Here is a 22,054-nt window from a genome sequence, read left to right as displayed (position 1 = left end):
ACTGGTAATAACTTAAGTATCATCATGCTTAGGCCCCAAGTCACAGTATTTATTCAGTGTAAACTGGATTTTTTACTTGTTTTAAGTATTGATAAGCGGACGCACCTTACTGAATATAAAGCTTCTTGTCTACTGTTTAGTCTAAAACTATCAAATCAGCAATATCTCCCACTGAGCAAATAATGATGCTATTGCTATTATACCTAGTAAATAATTTTAATCTCTGATCATTCAAAAGTAGTGTGCAAATTTGAAAGATAATGGTGTAAACAGGTATGCAAAAAAAAATAAGTAGATATAACAAAAATACTGCACACGCCTTCATTTCAAATGAATAAGAAACTATTACTCTAAACATAGTACTCTCTTTTGTACTTGAGACCCTTTCTATGGATTGTTAAGAGATACAAATGGTAATTTTCCTCTGCTTTTACCATTTGTACTCCAAAGGTATTGAAATTTGTTTTTCATAATAAAAAAATACAAACTGCTGGCTGGTTTATAACATACAATATGTCTCACATACAAATTCTCAGTGTCCTAGGATCATTTGTCCTCTTATGAGTCTTACCTCAGTTTCTGATAAGATTTCAAGAGCTGTGCACCAACTGTTTCATGTCTGCCTGTGAAGGAGAAAAAAAAAAAACAACACCCAAAGGTCATTTAGCAACAACAGCAGTTACTAATGCCTGTATAATACTTTTTAAAAATCAGTGCTTTTTCAGGACCTGGCCTGTATTTACAGAACCTCATGCACATGCAAGTCAGGAGTGAAATCAACCCCCACCTGACCTATCAGCATACATGCCAAGGAATACGCAACTCTACCATGACTTCACCTCTCGCAGGTGACACATTCAGACCAGCTCTTCACAAATGCTGAGGACAATCTTTTACGGATGCTAACAGGCCCGTTCCTACAGGTGGCTAAGTGCTCTCAGCCTCCTGAGGTCCCGGAGGCAGGTAGTGCACGGGCCCACTGCACTAAAGCACACTTAAACCATAAAACTCAAACACTATGGAAAGCTTGAAAATGTGTACAAGAGTAGGCACGTGGTCATCTCTTGCATCTTATGAAAAATTCTTTTCACTTTTCCTACTAGAGACCTGAACAATCATGAAAACGCACGACTAGCTCACAAACATGAGCAAAACCCTTTGCTAAGGCCATCCCTGTGGGGAAATAGCAACCATGTCACGTTCCTCAGGTGAGCAGCCACATGATGTAAAGAACGCCAAGGAGCACGCGCTCCATCAGGCACAAACAATGAAGACTCATAAAAATGTAGTTTCTCCTGAGTGATTGCCAACAGAAAGAAGGGCTAAATGCATGTAACAAATGGCCAACTGAAAATATCTGGAGTGGCTTTAGTCACTAATCATTCCTAATACAGAAAGCAGCATATGATCTATGCTTTGCTGAAGATGTCATTAATTATAACATATTACTTACATATAAGTAGCAGACCTTGGTGGTGGTAGAAACAATAATCAACTTATTGATGTTACAAATTTCAGTCAGAACTCCAGACTTAATGCTCTGTTACCAATAAGCAATATTTAGTATCTTGATTTATTGCAGCATTAAATGATTTCTTAGATTTTTAATTTATTAGTCAGTAAGGCAATCTACCACTTTTATGAAAACACGATTTTTATTCCTTAGGTAGAAGCTACACAAAATTAAAAGAAAGCATACTGATGTAACCTTTTTTTTTTTACTCCGCAACATGAGAAAACTTCACCATAACATGTATTTTTTCAGTTAAACTTATTTTACAGTGAATACTTCACTTACGTTATATTTTCAAGCCAAAAGAGGGCACTGTCTCTCCAAGCTTGAAGGATACATAACTATTCCGGCTGCTGTTTCAAAAGTTTGCCATTTTTTAACCCCTTTGATTATATCAGCTGATCTAATCAAAGGAACTAAACAAAACGTATCTCTCCCTGCAGGTTTATCTTCTGTATATCCTTAGATTTTTGTGACTTTGACAGTGTTACTATTAGACTAACTAAGCAAAATGCTTCAAGCACCCACAAAGCTTTGATAACCCAAGGTGAGAACTCATTTATTTTACTGGAAAGAGGGACAGTCAGTATCTTGCAATATCAGATTCAGTGTCTGAGAACAACACAGCATCTTCCATTAACTGAGATTGTTAAAATCACTGGCTTTAGACTCGCTGAAAAGAATATGAGGGAAAATTATTAACAATGGTTATGGGATACAACTGTGCTTTAAAAGATCAGTCAACTAATACTTTAAAATCAGAAATTGTGTTAGCTACAATGGAATTCAATGAAATCTTTCAAATTTTAAATGAATTGTTTTAGCAGAAACTGTAGTTCAGTTTCTTAATGTGCTACCTGCTGTCTTTCATGAATACCTACTACCCAAAATTTGCCTGATTACATAATTCCATTTACAAACCTCTTCCTATTCAAGTTTCCCAAGAGATATTTAAGGTTCAGTGCTTTCCTTTTTACCAGCTATTCTTAAATCTAGATACCATGCAGATACTGGAAATGAAACTCTAACATTTAGCTACAGTCAGGCACAAAGTGAAATAGTTGCCTATCTGGAGTGGTGCTTCAAGGGAAAGAGAAAGGAAATCCTCTCCACCTTATTAGTCATTGCAGGTGAAAACTAAGACTAACGGCCCCTTTGTTGGTGAAACACATTCACCATAGGGCAATCCGTCCACATCCTCTATAATTTCTTTAGAGCTTTGTATTTTTAATTGCACTGAAAAGACTGAACGCAAGGCAGTGGCGCAGCAAGTAAAGAAACAGTAAGCGTTTAGCTCTCTGTTGATTTATAGCTATACGTGTTTTTCTTTATTCCATTCTGTCATTGCTTTAAGCTTTAGAACTTCCTCAGTGAAAACAACTGAAGTTTTAACTTTGACAAACAATGGATGCAAGATCATTTCCTTCCTGCACATATATTTTAACATTTCTATATGTATTTCATGTAATTGTGGTTCTTAGAAGCCTTATACGCTCATTAATTCAGATTGATGTGGCCAGCAATTTTCTTATTCTTATTACTCATACAAAATAAATTGTATGTTTAAATGCATCCTGCTAGTTTGTGTTCATGTTTTGTTTAGTGCATAGATAGATGCACTGCATGATAGTTTCTGACAAATCTCTCACCAAGTGGAAGAAACATTAAATACAGTGGTGGACTTTATTCCGTGTTTCGCTTAGATGCAGACTACACATTACACAGCAGTTTATGGTCTGTTCCAGCGATTACCTTCACCTGGATATTTCTTTGCTCGTTCCTCAAAGAACCATTCACCAGTCTTTACTTTCACATCTCTGAAAAACAAGCAAAAGACATTTGAATCAACATTTTCCAAAGTGCATTTCTTTAAATGTTTGATAAGCATTTAACAATCCAACAATCCTTAACCCTACCATAAAACTAGGATTTCATGACTGCTCACTCCATTGACTGATTTTGCTGTGGGTCTGCAAAGGATTCCTCCCTGCCATTACTTTTTTTTTCCTTTTTGCTATGTAGGACTGCCCATGGAAACCAATACATACTGCTCTAAGCATTGCTCTGAAGCCAGGAGTCCTCGGTCTGCTCCAGTCTATACAACCAACTTGGATAACAGCCCCAGGCACTTGTGCTGACACCACTGCTTACAGCTGCAGCCTAGTCTGAGGAGCAGGGAAAGTCAATGACAGAGGATATGCTCCCAAACAGAACTTGGGATGGCTACCAGGGAGCACTGAGGTCCACAACCCTGATGGCCCATCTCACTCCATTTTGTGGAGGCTAACATCAATGATGTCCACGTCATACACAGGCACCAGGATCAGAGGATAAGAAAAGTAATGATTAACAAGTATAAAATGGTATCAGACTAAATAGCTCTGTCAAGACCAGATTTTCAGCAGATTTGACTCTTGCGTTTTGTTGTCTCCAACTGAATTAGATGAAGTCTGCAATCTGAACTCATCCATTATTAAAGAGGAAAAAAAATCCTTTAACTGAAGAGAGGATTCCCTGGAGTCTTCAGGTTCCAAATTCTCATCTAAATGTCTTACTAATTTTTAGGGCTTATATAATATCTCTGTTCCTTGTGGATGTTCTGATGCTTATTATAGGATGAAGTCCCACTGCAAAAATTTCCTCAGTGCAGGCACTGCTAAACTTTCTTCTCTAAGCAGTAGTTCATTTTCCTTCTATGAAATTAATCTCTTTATTACCATTTCCTCTGCCAAACTTGCTTGAAATTGGCAACAACATACAGACAGTAAATTCATGTAGGGCTTGCCTCCTTAAGAAAACAAAATCTCTAAACACAAGAGCTATACTGATATCCACCAACAGCCAGGCAACAAAACCCCTGGGTCTGCCATTTCACACCTCACCTTACTCTGTGTTAAAGACAAACGATAGGTTGGATGCTGTTTGTTCTTTCTGTGCCTTGATTTTAAGGCATTTTAGGCATTTAAAACTTACCTTTGTAAGTAGCAATGCAGACTATTAAAAAAAATTCATTACCTGTGTCTATTGTACTATTTATTTACATGCCTAACCATAGATCCTTGTGCATAACTGGACACAGATGAGTTTGAAAATTAGGTTAAAATAACTTTGAGACAGGATACTTATTTCCTTTGGACAGAGAGCTATTAACTAGTAAATGTCTGAAATCTCTGGCTGTACTAGATCTTCAAGGGCTCTGCATAGGTAGTGCCTTGATTCTCATCTCCAGCCTTCCCTTTATGTTCTTCCCACTACCCATGGCTATCTTCCCAGAGTTTAATCTCCAGTTCTGCACAGGCTTGTGTGATGATTAGACCACTCACAGGATGAAAACAGATCTGGATACCCTCTTTTTTTAAGGCTAAGAGTGTATTAAGCTAAGCTATGACCAAGAGTGTGACAACGAAGCTGATAAAGAACTATCCTTGTCAGATAAAAGAGACTAACCTTCTTCAAAGCAAATGTCTTTCTAGACTCCTAGAAGACAGGATTCCTTTAAAAAACACACTATACCAACTCCACTCACATAAGAGATGTCTCTTCCAGGTGAAAGATACAAACTTTGTCAGTCGATAAGGCTTTTTAAATTTCTTATTTTGTAAACAACGAACATTCACCTATCCCTGCATGCTCTTCCACTGAGGTGTTTAAGCATGTTTGTTACAAACACGACCCTAATGTCTAGGAGGGAATCTCAGTAGTGCTGCTGCTGATAACGTTTTTTTCAGGAAAATATACTCTAGTGGTAACCAAGACTCAAAATTACAGTTGCTCAGGACTTGAAAATCAGCTCTTACATTTCTTAGTCACGCTATTTTTCCCTCACTGCGGTAAACAAAAGGCACTGAGTAGCATTTACCACACTGCTGCACTCCCTGCCCTTCTTGAGATTTGCAGCCTTGACGTAAAGCTCACTGAAGGCAACAAAAGAAGTCTGACAGATTTTAATTGACTTTGCATCGTGACTAAACAAGATGAAATGTGCTGTCTCTTTGCTATAGAGAGAATTTCAATGACAGCTGAAGAATTCCTCTATATTAGCAAGACAAAAAAGCAACTTTCTCAAGAAAAAGGAAGAATGTCTTTTACATCATTTAAATAATGCTTTCCTGGTTTTACCATTAAATATCTGAACAAGTTTATGAAATAATTAAGGATGCACAGCACTATACAAGGCAGCTTAACAACTAGCTACTCTCTATAGGGGATTTCCACTGTGGCCACAAAATAACTGGCAACCAATTTGAAAGAGGAGGAAGTGGAGGGAGGTATCTAGAGGAGGATATGGAAAGTTAACCTTTCCTTTTAGTGCTTCCAGCGTGAAGCACAGACAGTGAAATATATGCATCAAAATTTAGTAACTGCTTTGTATCAAATATAGATGGAGATAATCTGCCTATTTTATGTCTAAATTGCAAAATAAATTGAAGATTCAGAGAACCTACTTTTAGTGATAGTTTATAGTCTATTCCAAACTACAGAAAATTACTTTAAAACTGCTAGTAGAAATTCATTTAGCTTAAGACCAATACCTTGCCTTACATTTCTCAGGCATTATTTAAATCTCATTTTGGCATCTTAAGAGGGAGTGAAGCGGTGCATTAATCTTGTGTTGGCATAAAGTAAAATTTCATCCAAATCCTCACCCTTTGTACACGGATATATATCATCCAGTAAGCTGTTGATTCATTTTCAAAACTATCTTTCTTTGTCTACATAATATTATTTTTCATCAAAGGTGGAAATATAGCTAAAGCATTTGGTTTAGAAAGATTCTGATGAATAGGAGCGACTATGATGGAGTATTTTGATATAAATTTGTACCAATGCAGCAAAAGAAAGATTGTTTCCTGGAAAAGAAACGCAAGGTGGCACAGTAAAAGAAAAACCAACTAATTCAAAGTAAATAAATTTGGATTTCTGACCACATTTAAACAATTCTTGATAGTGTTATTAATGTTTTTTGCTTTTTAAATTTATATAAAACATGACTTTAAATTATTCATCAATCCAGGTTCGTCACTCCTGTAGTATGAGGCAAAAAAACCCCACGATTAGGAAACTGTTGAGAAATTGGCTATACTACCCTAAAACATAGCACCTTCAGCAACTTGTTATGATGCACTGGTTCAGTATTGAGTCAGGGGAAGGAGCTCTATCTACAGTTCAGAAACTAACAACTGTTCCCACGCTTTGCCGTTGTCATCTTTGCCACGCTACCCCTGGCCTACCTTGAGGATCCATTTTGCTAAATACAGGAAGGGAAATCCTGACTACATGAAGTATAGTGCAAAATTCCCATCAATTTCATTGTTACCAGGACTTCATCCAACATTTTCATTCTGCCAGAGGCTTTGTTTCATTAACTGTTTAAAGCAACAGATACACACAAAACCAGTGTGCATCCACTGGATAACCAGTGTAAACCGGCACTTAATCAAACCAGTGAAATTTCTTACCCATGAGCGTAACAAACGGTGCATTTCCAAAGGCAGGGATTCAGGCAGACACGGCATTCAGAGCACACTCGATGACTGCACCCGTTGCATACTGCACCTCTGTTCATCAACAACCCAAGTGATTTGTGACAGCGAGCGCAAGATCTCTCCTGGTATTCACGGCTTACATTTCTTGCCCCTTTCCACCGAAGCTGCTGCAGCTGCACTTTCAGTTTCCTAATCCCCCAGGTAAAAAAAAAAAAAAAAAAAAAAAAAATTAAATAGACCAAAACCCCCATGTAAGTCACAATCTAATACCCTGGTTGTGCAGTATTATTACTACTGGGAGATATGCCCTCAAGTCTGACCTCAATTGAGCACTGCCTGAAGGCATCTACACACAGTATTTTTGCACTGTGACTGACTGTATATGAAACTGTGCATACCGAGTAAAAGCCTAATATAAATGGGGTTCTACTCCTGTCATTTATGCACGCTCAGGGCCGGGCACTGACATTGTGTATGCAAGTGATTATGTATTCACATACAAAAACTGAGACTAAATGGTGCTTCCTTTCATTTGATGATGTTTTTTACCATATTTATCCAAGAATCAAATCTTCTCTCAAGTAAAGATAATCATAACAAATGCATCATCTGAAAGTTAAACAAAAAAAACCCACATTGGACCAAAAGATCAAAAACTCTCCCTTTCATTAACTTTGCTTCCATTACACGTATCAATAATCAAGATCTGTGTTTTTAATTGTTAGCATCAACAGTTGTCAGGAATTTTCTAACCAATTCAGACTTTCTTTATAATCCTTTACTTACTTTTCACAATCATTTAATATATCTAGCAATACTTACATAAATGTTTGCCGTAAACAAAGTTTCTACATTTAAGAGACTAAAAATTTCTAACTTAGCAACAAGAATACCCTGTTTTACATGGGGATGCAATGCGACGGAGCAGGGTACAAGCTGCAAGAAAACCTTTGCCCCAGCCCTGATATAAAGCAAATGAAATGCTGGAGGATTATCCCTTATTCTTCACAACTGAGATACTTGCATAGTGTGAAATAATTAGAATCCTTTTCCTAACCAATGACACCTATTGACACTGGTAACAATCTCTGAGACAGCGTAGTGTGCTTGCCACCTGTTGTATGTGAGAAGGGATAGTGATGGATTCAGCACAATGAGCGTGTATCCAATGATTCTTAACTCCAGTCTTGACACAACGTAAGTTAAATAAGCCAGCCAAAGATCTGAACATTTTCTGTGTTACCAGGCTCTATAGGCATACATAGGAACATGATGAGAATGCTATAAAGGCGTCATAGAAAAAATACAGGCAGCAACTGAACTTTCTACAAAGGCTAAAAGTAAAATTCATCAAGTAGAGTATTCACTGAACAGTATTTGCTCATCTTTACTGTAGGTAGTCAATAGCATGGTAAATCCAAGAGGCTCTGTATAACCCTTAGTTTTCCCAAAGAACAAAAAGGCATTAGCTAACAAGAAGTTAAAAAAAGCAATACACTTGGAAGGACAGCAAAGAGGAAGAAGAGTACTTCTGAGAAAAAAGGAACAGAAATACAGGAATAGGGGAATGGCAGATACCTTATTCTTTCCTCTTCTGTTTTTCTCACCATCTGGTCACGGTAGAGGACTTCCAGAACAGCCTCTCGTTCCAATTCCTTAAGGAAATTTAGATTAAATTCACAGGCCATTCTCCCCAAACTTCAGTTATTTTGTAGACTCCTGTCCTATGGTTCTACTACCTCCAGAACGATGGATACTACTTTATAGAGTATAATGTGGTCTGAGTGTTTACTAAGTGCCTGTACTCTTACTGGATTGGTGATACGTTTCACTGTGTCATACCCTTGAAGAGAAAAATAACTGTGTCTGTCTTCACACAAGTCATCATTTAAGTGTCTCTGCTACCCAGGGAATATGAATGGCTCGTAAGGTCACAGCAGTCTTGTCTTTTTCACATAGAAGAACTTCTTGTTCTTCACTTTTTTCTTTTTTTTTTTTTTTTGCTGAGAGCGGTTCCAAAAGAGATGAGAGCTTGCAGCGAGGTCCCAGATAGGGCTTTAACTGTCACCAGATGGAGGGACAATTCACCAAGAGATGGTGTAAAGGAGTGGGGGGAATCTTTTGGGTTTTTTTATTTGGTCTTGTAGATTTGGGATTTCCGGGCCTAGGGAAAAAAAAGAATACATGTTATTATGTCTTCTCCTCACCTCTTCAAGACATTTCAAATAGTATGTGAAGACCACATTTTGCTATACTCAGACCTTTCATGCACTAATTCAGGTACAGGAGAGGTTTTATGAGAGTCCTGTTCTTCAGGCAGCCTCAACATATTGTCCATTAACACTCAGCCATGTACCCTCACATTTTTTGTACAGTGAATATAAAACAACCAACAAAGAAACTTAACTTAGGTTTAAACACAGGCCTACAGGCCCCATAACTGGAAAAGTCATATTGGTTGAGACAAAAATGCCCCTTCCTAATCTCATCTTACTGAAAAGACAAAACTTCACAAGCCTAAGAGGAAAGAGGGAAAGATACCCTCTAAGAGTCACTTCTATCAATTAGCTATGTCTAAGTCCAGATAAACAGTTTAATACCCAGTAACGCTATTATCTTTGTTAATGCACACAAACACTAAAGAGTTAAGATTTATATTATTTCCAGCTCAGTGCACTAAAAATTTTGGCTCCAAACTGATGATGTTAATGTACAAATATATAAGAAGCATATTAAAATTACAACAGAATCACAACTGTATTTTGGATACATTCTGTGACCGTCACTTTTGTAAAAGTGTCACTAAAATAGAAAATAATTTTAACATACTTTACAGCAAAGTAGAGAAAGAAAATTATTGTTCAGTCTAATTCAGCTTACACACCATATTCAGTTGTAATGCTACTGTCTAGTGAGTATTAAAGAAATGTAAGAGAGATCCACTTATGGTACACCGAAGAGTAAAGATGTGTATACAACAACTGGTTAAGTGTTTCAAACTTAATCTGAACTAAATACATACAGTCAGGCTCTAGGCAGATGGTCTAGACACTAGGACAGAAGGGTAAAGCTTTCCCAAAGCAGTTACTGATGCTTCACTAATGGACCTCAGCTGAGAATCTGACCAACTATCTGCATTGCTGGATCATTATTTTAAAATACTGTGAGTTTTAAGTTTAAAAAAAAACAAAACAAAACACCACCAAAACTTCAGATATATAGTGACAACGTATTTTTGTCGGAGCAAGGAATTACTTTACATAGAGCTTGCCCCAATTAAGTTACTTAATTTCACACAAAAAAAGCAGGAGGTGATAATTTGTACTTATATACAGTATGCATTCCATTCTTTTATATTTTTTTGGTGAAACCCTTCAACAGACACCAAAAGGACAAAGCATTTCACAGAAACAGTGTTAACAAAGAAAAAAAAAAATTGGTTTCCTGTGGAAACAAAAGAGACAGAGATAGGCATAATCATATTTTATTTCCTTACCAACTGCAATTTCACAGGAAATTACTCAGTTGAAACCTAAAAAGCCTGAGCAATTTTTTAACACAATATATGTCATTTTCAAAGGCCCCTGCTTGCATCCTTCACCTGCTTTCATCTTTTACCTCAAGAATACCTCCCAGGATTGATGAGCATGTTTAGAGCCTTCAACTCCATTTAAGCCAATACAATCTGAAAAAGCAGCCAGTACAAACTCGGGGACCTCTGCACTATACAGGATACCAAAACACCCATTACAGCGTAAGTTATGTTTTCTATAAACACCTAGGATTTCCAAAGGCTAGCATATCTACAACATTATCAGAAAATCGTGCTGAAGCATCAGTAAAACCTGGTAAATTCATGACAGTCAGTATTAGGTGGATCCAATAAAACCACTCTAGTGATCTTAAAGAAAATGTATGAGTGTCTTACAGAGCGATTAAGAACGTACCACTGTAAAACAGTTACTAAGAGCAACATCTACAGTTAAGCAAGCACAGAAATTGTTGATATTTCATATCTCCTTTGAATTCTTTACAAATGGACTACCTCCCTTCTTCACAGAAGAGCACAAAGTTCTCCATGTTTCAAGTCTGGTTTGGGAAATGAGTTTCAGATGACATCTTAATGAATGAAAAATTTTAAGGGCATACAGAATCTTATTGAGATGCATATAAATTTTTAAAACCTTATGTTTTCAGCTATTCAAGCTTGCACAAATTTAAATGGTGTGAGGGAAGGAACAGCTTGGAGCCTCCCCTTGTTTCCACTTTGCCTTGCTCACAGCTGTTCTGCCCGGGAGACACAAGTTGTGGCCTAGCCAGGGCAGGATTCTTCAGAAGGTCATTCAATCTCAGCCTGCCAGCGATACTGCAAACACCATCATCGCAACCAGTTGGTCTATTACTACACATCGCATTCACAGTGATAAATCATAAGCACTGAATCTAATGCCAGCAGTAGACTGTCTACAGAGACTAGGATGGAAGGACTAGGATCATCTTCCGGCACCAAACAACAGAACAAACTCACTGCAGAGCGAAGCGCCAGGGGCCCTATGTCCTACAATATTGGCACTATGCAGAGAGAGAAAAAGCCACAGTGGCTCTCTCACCGCGGGGCAAGATCATAGAATCATAGAATGGTATGGGTAAGATCATCACACACTGCGGAGAACAAAGCTTAAAATCCATCATGTAGCCAGCAGCTCTATCAATATTGCACCTGGACATTCCTACAGTTGTTTGTTTGTTTGTTTTAATCTTCATGAAGCTCAGACAATTGTTGTGTTCTGTCAATTTTTCTTGCACATTCAAAGTAACTCGAAATCTAGCTTAATGATGACGTAGCTTTAAGAATAAAGTACTATATCCCCCAAAACGGAGGATAATCTTTGTGCCCGACAACAGACTTGAGCTCGTAACCATTTCACAGAGGTGTTCAAATTGGACTGAAAAGCTCTGTACTTTCCTAACAGAAAAAAAAGGAGCTTTTCTAACACTGAAGCTGCCTGCATTAGATTAGTTTACTGGCAGTAATAAAGAAGTGGTGTTTTCAGTAATGACGCTCCTTGACAGGAAAAAACAATCCTAAAAACCTTCACAGATGCCCTCCTTTCATGTTTACGCATCGAATCTAGCAGGCTAGCTGTTTTACATGGTCAGATAACCTCAAAGCCAAGCATCTTCTATGTAAAACCAAAAGCAACAGCACCTCGTTAGTAAATACCACAACACTTCTCCCTTTTCAGCACAAAGCTCACAGAAAATATTTTGTTCAAGCATTATTTTAAATTATCTATTTAAAATAACCCAGTGTCAGTAGTTCTCTGAAACTATCATGTGAAGTCTCAAAGCCATCATAAAGGAGATGGGATGACCAACGTGGTCATGTCTTAGGAGAGGGAGGCATGCATACACACAGTGCAATCTCAGCAGACCACACTTTTTTCTTTTATATCAGGCTAAAACAGTATGTAGTTATGTAACTGAAGAGCAATCAAAAGGGCTACCTAGGACAAGATTAAGTTTGCAAAAGGTAGCTTATTTTTTTAAGTTTTTGAATTTAGAAATGCCTGACTTAGCAAGCTACTTTTTCTCAAAGCAATTTTGCATGTCATGTATTATTGATTCCTTTCAGATCCTTAAGCATTAGCAAAATAATGACAATTAAATAAGTATAAATAAACTGATCTTCTAAAGCCACAGCCTTCATTGACTTGAGATAATTGGATTACTTCATCCATTAACCCAGAAGATGGATGTAATACATCAGTAGCTAGGACATAGATTAAGGAGGTTCAGAGTAAAAACGATCACAAAAACTCCTGGCATTTATGGCTATTTTCTATTCTGCAGAGGCCAATCACATAAATTTATTCTTAGTTAAGAAAATTACAAGTGTTATTTTATACTACCTGGCTACAATAGTTTTATTTTCACATTCTTGCATACACACATGTAAATTATTTATAACCTTTGGTAAAACATTATCAAAGAAGCATGTCTTGTGATTTTAATAACATCCCACCCCAGCACTTAAAGTAAAAAAAAAAAAAAAAAAAAAACCAACAATAAAAAAAAATAACAAAACAAACACAAACACTTTTTTAAGTTCCAGTTGTGGTCTTTCCATGAAATCTTTGCACCATCCCAGTAAGTAAAAATGCATCCCCCTGTGCAATGTCATATAGAACAGATTAAAAAGATGCCCTTACCTTTTCAGCAGCCATCAAAGAAAGATGAGTGGAAGGAAACTGCTTTTAAGAGGTGGGTAGGACTCATTATTTTTTTATCTTTCCTTATAGAAAACTGGTGGCTCTTCTCCACCCCATTTCCTTCCTTTGGCACCAAAATTAGACAGATGTATGTACAGAGGAGCATCCCCAAAACAGCTAAAAGCAAATGCACTCAAAGAAGAGCTGTAGCGTTACAACAGCTTTTGCCAAGTCTCTGGTTTTGTTATGAGCAACAGCAACTAGCAATCAGAGGGAAGTTATTAATTTTTTCAACATTAAAAAGAGACTCAGCACAAGAGACTATAAAAGCTGACTGATACCATCAAAATATGCTCAGTCTTCAAGCCACACACAGGAAGAGAAATGGCTTTGAGTTCTACATCGTTTCTTTTTCTGATACTATAGATGTGAAAATACTACTAACCTCAACGTCCCCAGGACTCGCACAGAAAACACTGCTTATATCATAGACAGTTAGTTCCTGGAAACAAAATAGTTTTCTATTCAGATCTGAACAACAAAGCAATTAGCATGGATAAAAGTTGAAAAGAATTAATTTTTTATACATCTGCTGCAAAAAGTAGAAAATTATTTTACCTCACAACTGGTAAACCTGATATCAGATAAAGATTAAAACATTATTTGGATTGGATATCCCAGTTCAGTCTATTACAGAACCAAGTGTGAGCAATGAAGTTCAAAATTACATCCAAATTATTTCAAATTCTGGAGAAGAAGAGAGTTTGTTCTTGCAGGTTGATCTCCTTGTTCCTGGCTCTACCAGGTAAACTGTATGCACAATACAGAAACACTTCTTAGCATTTTGGGTGTTTTAAGAAGTATTATTTTAGTTAGAATTAAACAAAGCACTGCAATTCTATTCACATGGCAAAATTAATCAACCTGCACTTTCATAAACTCATTCAATTCAATAGGTTCAGACATTTCCACCCGTGCATGTCAAGTTTAATCACCTTCTTCAATCATATCACTGAAGAGAAAACAGCTGTTAGTGGGGCACACAGCTAAGCCCAACGAGGAGTATTTGGATTATTTGGGCCTTCATTTCAGGCAAAACTTTAACTAAATGAAAGACCAGAAATAACCTGAGGATTTTAATTACCTGCAGCAACATATTTGTAGTATCACAAAGCTGGGCTGGCGAAAGTTACCCTTACTGCCAGCTTTCCCCCAATATTTAACCAAAGCCTTAATTGCCACACTTTTACCTCATTATATTTTTTCCCTCTCGCCCCTGGACGTGGAAAACTGCTACAGTATTTTATATGCGCTAAGAATGTAACCAAGTTACAGCCTTTTATTCTTCTGGAGAAACAAGCACCGCTTGTTCAGCCTTCCCATAGTCCTCGCTTTTTTGTCTCTGCTTTCTGCTTGGTGGGAGCAGCAAGCACAGAGCTCAGAGGAGAGGGGTGGAGGGCGAGCACAGCAGCCAGCTGCACTCCCCCCCATCCCAGCGGGGCGGGCAGAGCGAGTGCTGCCCGCAGGGTGCTCACACAATCCCGAAGTGAGGTGACCGGTCAGGGTTGTCTTCTTCTTCAGGAGAGGCAGGAGGCAGGGCCAGACACGGGACTGGAGACAAGGTCAAAATGTAGGGCCAAGGCCCGCCAAAGGGACAGGCCCGGAGCAGAGGGCGCGGGGTGGAGGCCACAGCTGAGGCTGATCAGGGCGGCTGAGGCCCGTCCCTGCACTCGGGGCCCTGAGGCTGTGACTCACTCGTGACCTTCTTGAAACACAACACCTAAAACTGGGCACAGTATTCCCCGTGAGGCCTTATGGCACCACGTGCAATAGAAATGCTGCTTCCCACATCCTGCAAGCTACAGGTCCATTTACACGTCCCAGTACGGCATTGCCCTTTTTAACAGCAGCATCGTACGACAGGCAGAGGTAAATCATACCTAATACGCTCCCCTGCGCTCTTGTCCACGGAACGGCTCCCGGGGGAGCTGGTCCTGCCCCGTCTGCGTGTACGGAGCTGGTTATTCCTGCCCCAGTCAAGGCCTCGGCACTTGCCCCCAGGGAGTTATTTCCTCCTTTGCTCAGACTGTTTCTCCAGTTCATCCAGGCCACTCTGAACCCCAACAGCACCTGCCACTGTTTACATCGTCTCTCAGAGGTTGGCATCATCACTAATTTGAGCCATCTGTAGACACTGCACGCACACAAAAGATCCACAAACTGTGAAAAGCGTGCCCTTCAATTTCACTGCCCCGATTCTGGCTGCTGAAAATAACGGGATCTGCTTAGAACTGTAAGAATTCACATATTCTTCATGTCTTTCCATGGGCTTTTTTTTTTTTTTTTTAGGTCCCGGGCATACATGACGCACTCAGCCCTTCTTTTCAAGCTGTTCCCAGAAACAAGATGCAGACCCTCCTCCCCAGGAAAGGACCCTTAAGATCCTCTCTTTCTTGCCCCCTGGACACAAGGGGCAAGCTATCCCTATGAAAAACACAACCGCGACCAGCGGCCTTCTCTCCTTCAGCCCCGGCTTTGGGGCGGTCGCAGCCCGGCCGCCCGCCACCGCGCTGCCGCTGTGGAAGCGGCGCCATCTTGCGGGCCCAGCCCACCGCGCCGCGCCCTGTTGCTACGCGCTCGAGGCGCGGAGAGCGCAATGCGCAGGCGTAAAGGCAGCGGCGGGGAGGGCGCGGGGCCGTGCCGGCTCCCGGGCGGGGACGGGCGCCAGGCGCGCAGGCGCAGAGCCCCGCACGGCTCCGGGGGCCGGGCCGCGCCGCTGGCGGGCAGCGCTGCGCAAGCGCTGCGGGCGCCGTAGCCCGAGGCGGGCGGGGGACGCGGAGGCGCAGGCGCGGAGCGAAGCGGAGCGGCGGCCGGCGCGTGGGGCGCGGGGGTGAGGGGGCGGCGCCCGTGCCCGGGTGTCGGTTGCGGCGTGAGGGGGCTCCAGCGGGAAGATGGACGACTTCCAGTCGGGGGAGGAGGTAACCGACCGGGGCGGCTTGGGCGCTGCCCCCGGCTTCTGCTTTCGGGAGGCTGCGGGCCGGCGGAGGGTCTGGGGCGGTACCTGTCCCGAGGGGCGGCTGGGGACGGGCCCAGCCTTTGTTCCTGCCGCCCGGCCGCGGGGGTGCGATGGGTCCGGGTACCGGCCGTGGCGGTGGGCCAGCCCCTTGGCTGCCTTTCGGGTGGTCGCCGGGCTCCGCTTCCCTGGTGTCGACCCACGCCTGCTTCTCGCCCGAAAGCTGCCGCTGCGGATCCCTTAGAGAAAATGCTGTCGGGGTGTGGCGGCTTCTGGCCCCCCCGGGAGGGTGAAGCGGCGTGCTGGGGTGGAAGGTCTGCTGCTCCGGTTTGGATCGGGGTGAGGGTGACCGGAGTCAGCTATTTGTGCAGAAAGAAGGGCTCAGGCAGGTAGTCCGCGTCTTACAGGCGCCCTGACGAGGCAGCGATCCCGTTATATCCCGTTAACCAAGATTCACACCCGGATAAATCAAGGGTCTTTTTCTGTACCGTGCTAAACGACTACCCAGCAGGCAAAAAAATGTGCTGCATTGTTCCTCAGCAGCTGCGTCGTGCCCTGGTTAGACGATGGGTAGCAAAGCAGCGTGAGGGGTGGAGGTGTGTCAGGCTTCTGCTACTCTGAGAGCCGTGTCATACTGCTACGGGTGTTTTTAAAAAACTGAGAATTAACATGCTTGAACATCGTTCTTCTAGCCGTTTTCAAAAATGCCTTCAGAATTACTCAAAAATAACACTGCTTTGCGGTTTGCGTTCGTTGCTTGGGAACACCCCTTTTAAACAAGGTATTGGAAACATCAGGTCTGCTTTCCTTGTGCCAGAGGCATAGTGCAGAGAAATCACAAAGCTTCTGAATTATTTCCCTTTATTTTTTAATACAAAAGGTGTTTGTATTATCTTACAAAAGGATGGAATAATATTATATTATTTGGCAACTCGGTTACAGCACACAAATTGCAAAGCTGGATATCAGGACATTATGTGCTGTTTTGTCATGTATCTAAACCCATATACGCTCTCATCCCAAAAAAGGGAGAGGTTCGAGAAGTAACAGCAACTCTAGAACCAAATTCTCAAATGTACCTATGGCTCTTTCCCCCTTGTTTCCATACAAGTTAGATATCTAAACGCCTTTGAGAACTTGGGTTGGATTTAATTCAGTTTACTTTGGTGAGCTGTGTTTGTGCTTACTCAAAGGCGGTTCTGAGCAGAGTTCTAGACTTTGTGAAGAAAAATCTCTGTATGGTTTATTGTCTTGCCTGACAGCATGCTTCATGTCTGCCAGCATGTCTGGCATGTGTATTCTTAACTTACGCTCTATGGGAAAGGATATTTTGATAATTATAGCTCTCACTTGGTTAAATACAGTGGTGCTCCTTAAATGTAAGCACCCATAAAATTCAGTACCATGAAAACAAATGAGGCATATTAAAGTTAAATAACAGTCAAGAAGCTGAAAATAATAAGTCAGTTTGCCACAGCATATAAAAGCTTTTAAAAATATTGAAGTGTGCGAGGAAGTTGGTGCCTCTAAATAGTTACAGAAAAGGCATTGCCTGCACGTCTCCCGTGGTGGGCTGGTTCTTCTGTCAGGGAGAACACTCGGCCGCTCGCGTCTTTCTGAATGTCGCATGTCATTGCAGTTGAGTAGACTGTTCACCTTCTCACCAAAGGTTTATGAATGTAATGCTGAAATTCTCCTGAGCAGGTGTTAACTGCATCCTGCCTGCAGACCTGAATTACGCCAGCTGGAGAAGCTGACAGACCTCCCAGTGAAAACTCGGTCAACATATGCGTGATTAGGTTCATCTTGAAATCCTTATTCAGTCTTCTCAAAGTCATTGGTTTGCTGTTATGTGCATTTCTTTTGTCTGATTTCTTTCTTCTGGTTTGTGAGGTGAGGCTGTGAGATACCTGTAGTAAAAATGCCGGCCGGTGCCTGGCTCGCTGCCGCGCCATGTGGGATCCCGCCTGTTGGGGCTCCCCGGCTGCGGGGGGTGGTGGGCCGCCCCCGACGGTGCTGGTGGCTTGTTTTAACCAGTTTACATGGGAGGCAGCACTAGCTGGGGGACTGAAACAGGAAAACATAACTAACCAGACAAGAAAACAAAGGGGTAGTAGTTTTAAGATTAGTAAAAAGTTGGGGCCTTATCTGTCCCCATTCCACATGCTTAATCTCTACTCCCCAGAGCCGGAGACAAGGCTGAAGGTGGTAGGAAGTCCAACAAGCTAGATTTCCCCATCGGTTTCCAAGGGGCAGTTTTCTTCTTATCCCCAGCTGAGATTGTCATGACAGCTTTTCCCTGAGCTGTGAGGTGATGTTGTGTCCGCATCGGTGCCCTGGAGATGTCGGTTTCATTTAACTGTAAGCTGTGTCTGCACACTGAGGTTACCTCTGCAACCCTACTGTGAATTGTGGACATTAATGCTTATTGTAAAATGAGGATATATATGTACAGAAGTGCTATACGTATTATTTTAAAATACTTTCCAGTTAAAATTTGAAAACTTTGAGTCAAAAGGCCAGCTAATATTAGTTCATCTGTTACTTTTCATTACTTTGCTAAGAATGTTAACTTGACTGCGTTCAGGGAACCGGAGTCCATATGAGCAAACAAAGGAAGACCTGGTACCTTCTGACCTGCAAGAAGTCTGACAAGCACGTGCATGTTCTTAACAAAGCTTGAATTCTGTAAATGGAAGAATGTGTCCACTGATTATTTAAAATTCTACTTTTTTTGTAGACTTCCTTTGTTGTTGATGAAGTCAGTAGCATCATTAAAGAGGTAAACTAACATTTTCATTTTGTCAATGTGAAAGTATAGTATGTTGTATGCTGTGTGCTAAAAAGTGTTCAGGAAAATCTGGTAACTAGTATGTAACAGATTTCTAGATAGGTTGCTATCAAAGTATAGATAATTGTTGATTTAACCAGTGTGCATACTTTAAGTAGAAATGATACCTAGCCTTAGTTGTGATATGTATTACAAATCCAAAAGATAATTAAAATAATTTCATATGCTTATGCTCCTCTCTCATTGCAGTGTATCCCTATTAGAATTTCTAGGGGGATGTTGTATGTTAAACCCTATAGAGATAGATTTTATGTTTCAGTAACATTTGGGTTTTTTATAGACTATCTGCATATCCGTGTTACTGGGTTCTTTTAAGATGCTTTTCCTCCAAAAAGAGTTCTCATTTGTTTGAAATGATTGAACTATTCTTGTTGCTAAGAAACATGAATTTCCTGTCTAGAAAATTTCCAGAGGGTTTTGTTTTTTGTGTCCAGAATTCCTCTTGTACGGTAGACTAGTGCAATCTTTTTCTTGTTGCAAAACAACCGTTTTGGTTAGACTCTGTAAATTGAATACACATGTTTTAATACGTGCTTCTGTCGCTTCTCTCTGAATCTGAAATAATTTTCTGATTTCTTTATTTTAAACAATTTCTGTGAGGAAAAAATGTATCAGTGAAAAACATGCAGCTTTAAGGTACTTTTATTTGTATCTTAAAGGGGAAACTATCCTCATAAGTAAAATGGATTATTTGGTTGAAGGCTTCTGCTCTATTAGTAACCAGCAACTACATGGGTCTTTTGTTTTGATTTGAGGTTTTGTTTCCCAAAAATGATTCTGCTGAAAAATCTGAAGTTCATTTCCATAGAAGAATCTGTGTGAATGAGCCATTGTTGCGTGTATTTTTTTCAGTCTCTTCAGGACTGTTTAAATGCAAGACCCGTTTCGTAACTCTGGCTTCAGGATATTGGGATAGGAATTACAAATAAAGAATCAAAATATCACAAAATGAAGAGAGGATGGAATCTGTGATAATTCCCCCTATGCCTGGCTCAAACTCTGACCTGCAAGTTTTTTTAATAATGGAAAACACTTCCAACAATCAGTATGGACAAGCAGTATTTAGGATTTTTTTCTGTGGGTATGGGGTCTCATCTTTAGTGCTCCATGTGGGAATGGGTTAATGGGTGCCATCAATGGATTGACAACACTGCAACTCATTTTATGTGCTTGTCGCCGTAGGCCATAGAAAGTGCGATAGGTGGCAATGCCTACCAGCACAGCAAAGTGAACCAGTGGACAACAAGTGTGGTGGAACAAACGCTAAGCCAACTCACAAAGCTGGGGAAGCCTTTCAAGTATATTGGTGAGCTCAACTTTCTCTTTTTCCGTTAAAGCTGGTACAGTCAAGTGCACTGATGGGCGGGGGAAGGTCTTGGCAAGAACCATGTCTGTAATCTGCTCATAAGCATGTATATATGCCTGTGTGTGTATGTATGTACTATGCTAGGCAAAAATGTAGCTAAGTGTTAATTAATGATAGCGATAAATTAATAAAAGCTTCTCTACTGACAAACAGTGACCTGTGTGATTATGCAAAAGAATGGTGCTGGGCTACATACAGCAAGCTCTTGCTTCTGGGACAACTCCAGTGACGGTAAGCAACACAACTGTTGGATTTTTCGGCTTGCAGCTTTAATGTTAGTCCCCTTAAGACTAGGCAGCATACTCTTCTTTTTTTCCAAGTGCTATCGTTTTGGAGTAATAGCATACACTTTGGTATTTTTTCCATTTGGCTGTGATGCTAACTCTTATATATGTGAAATGTTTAGCTGTTGTGAAAGCTTTATTCTTAGAATTCTTAATGTAAACAATTACAAGCGTGCATATAAGGGCATGCATTTAATCACTGTGACTTTCTTCTGTCTCTGAAACCCTTTTTTCTATTTGTAGGAACCTGCACTGTGAGATGGGAGAATAAGACGATGTACTGTATTGTCAGTGCCTTTGGACTTGCAATATAGTTGCCTTGGAATCATTCATCCTTCTCTTTTTCTATTCCAGCACTTGATTCCATCTGTACTCAAACTGTGAATACACTGAACAACTTCTGTTTTTAATGTACTTTTAAAGTAACTTTTTTCAAACGTAGAAATGTGAAAACATGCTGTTACATGGTTTATGTTTGTACTTAGTATTGTACCAGTGTTGCCATACTGTCTTAACGCTTCAAGAACTTCTCTTCATGGTGCTAATACTGAAATCTGCTGCAGTGCAAACACTTTCTCTGGATTTCTTTTTTAAGACCAATATAAATGAGACACCGACTTTCACACTTTGTACTTTTGGTTAGCATTAAATTATTTAAATTCATAATCATTGGTGCGACTCATTTTAACTCAACTCTTTTGTTATTTAAAAAAAAAAGTACCAGTTTTTTAAATTCTCTTCAAGGTAGTTGAGGTACATACCAGAATACAAAGCAGTTTCACGGTTTTCCCGAAGTCACTACAAAATTGTAAGAAAATGAGATGATGTTTATCAGAAAGTAACTTGGCTGCATTTTTGGGACCTGTTTCATCTGATTGTATGGTATTTAGGGCATGGAACGATAACAAAAATAACTGTCTTTATTGAACAAAGATAAGTTTTTCATATTCTAGAAGCGCTCAGCAAGCTATACATGGGTAATCATTCACTACTGCAGCCAATTGCATGTGTTAAGTCAGTCTTGAACCCTGCTACCTTCTACACTGATTTTGCTGATAGTGAGTGTGATGCATTCTGATAGTTGGTGAAACAGGATCCTTTCCGAAAGGGGGGAAAAAACTGCCTCAAGCGAGGTGACTAAATAAGATGTGAGGAAGTCTCCTGCCTTCAAGCATAAAGTTGCAGAGGAATAACAAGTAAAACAAGTTTTCAGCATAGGCTTGGATAAGGTTTTCTTTGTCACCTAATTAAAGAAACGGGAGCATGCTATGAATTTCAGACTGCCTCCACCAACTGCTGTGCTGCTGCTGTAAGCAGCACCTCGCTGCT

General features: G+C 40.3%; 2 protein-coding genes across 7 annotated transcripts in view; one reads left to right on the top strand and one right to left on the bottom strand.

The window, feature by feature from the left end:
• Positions 1-15,411, bottom strand: part of SYTL3 (synaptotagmin like 3) — a 38,824-nt gene extending 23,413 nt beyond the window's left edge. For 2 of the 6 annotated variants that reach the window (XR_015708040.1, XM_087773835.1), the window contains exons 1-5: positions 13,212-13,527; positions 8,578-9,163; positions 6,973-7,188; positions 3,266-3,330; positions 572-623 (exon numbers count right to left, since the gene is read on the bottom strand). Coding sequence is in view for 5 of the 6 variants with exons in the window: in XM_087773835.1 (XP_087629961.1) it covers positions 572-623; positions 3,266-3,330; positions 6,973-7,188; positions 8,578-8,687 (443 nt within the window). In the remaining variant the exon portion in view is untranslated. Of the gene's footprint in view, positions 1-571; positions 624-3,265; positions 3,331-6,972; positions 7,189-8,577; positions 9,164-10,021; positions 10,098-13,211; positions 13,529-13,656; positions 13,714-14,355; positions 14,451-15,151 lie in introns of those variants that run through there. The other 4 variants (XM_087773836.1, XM_087773837.1, XM_087773839.1 and 1 more) reach the window with 4 other exon arrangements.
• Positions 15,412-16,035: 624 nt separating this feature from the next.
• On the top strand, positions 16,036-21,391 carry DYNLT1 (dynein light chain Tctex-type 1). Its single transcript, XM_087777136.1, has 5 exons — positions 16,036-16,189; positions 18,965-19,006; positions 20,258-20,381; positions 20,595-20,672; positions 20,969-21,391. The coding sequence occupies exons 1-5, from the start codon at positions 16,163-16,165 to the stop codon at positions 21,037-21,039; spliced, it is 342 nt and encodes a 113-aa protein (XP_087633262.1). The 5' UTR covers positions 16,036-16,162; the 3' UTR covers positions 21,040-21,391.
• The last annotated feature ends 663 nt before the right edge of the window (positions 21,392-22,054 follow it).

Source organism: Nipponia nippon, unplaced genomic scaffold (assembly GCF_047370975.1).
Source record: "Nipponia nippon isolate SJK-2023a ecotype South Korea unplaced genomic scaffold, ASM4737097v1 scaffold_4, whole genome shotgun sequence".
NCBI classification, from domain to species: Eukaryota; Metazoa; Chordata; class Aves; order Pelecaniformes; family Threskiornithidae; genus Nipponia; species Nipponia nippon.
This window is presented reverse-complemented; position numbering and strand designations above follow the sequence as displayed.

Coding starts and splice junctions, on each gene's coding strand:
- DYNLT1 (XM_087777136.1), top strand. CDS start 16,163: ATGGACGACTTCCAGTCGGGGGAGGAG. Junction 16,190..18,964: donor ACTTCCAGTCGGGGGAGGAG/GTAACCGACCGG, acceptor CTTTTTTTGTAG/ACTTCCTTTGTTGTTGATGA. Junction 20,673..20,968: donor CTGGGACAACTCCAGTGACG/GTAAGCAACACA, acceptor TTCTATTTGTAG/GAACCTGCACTGTGAGATGG.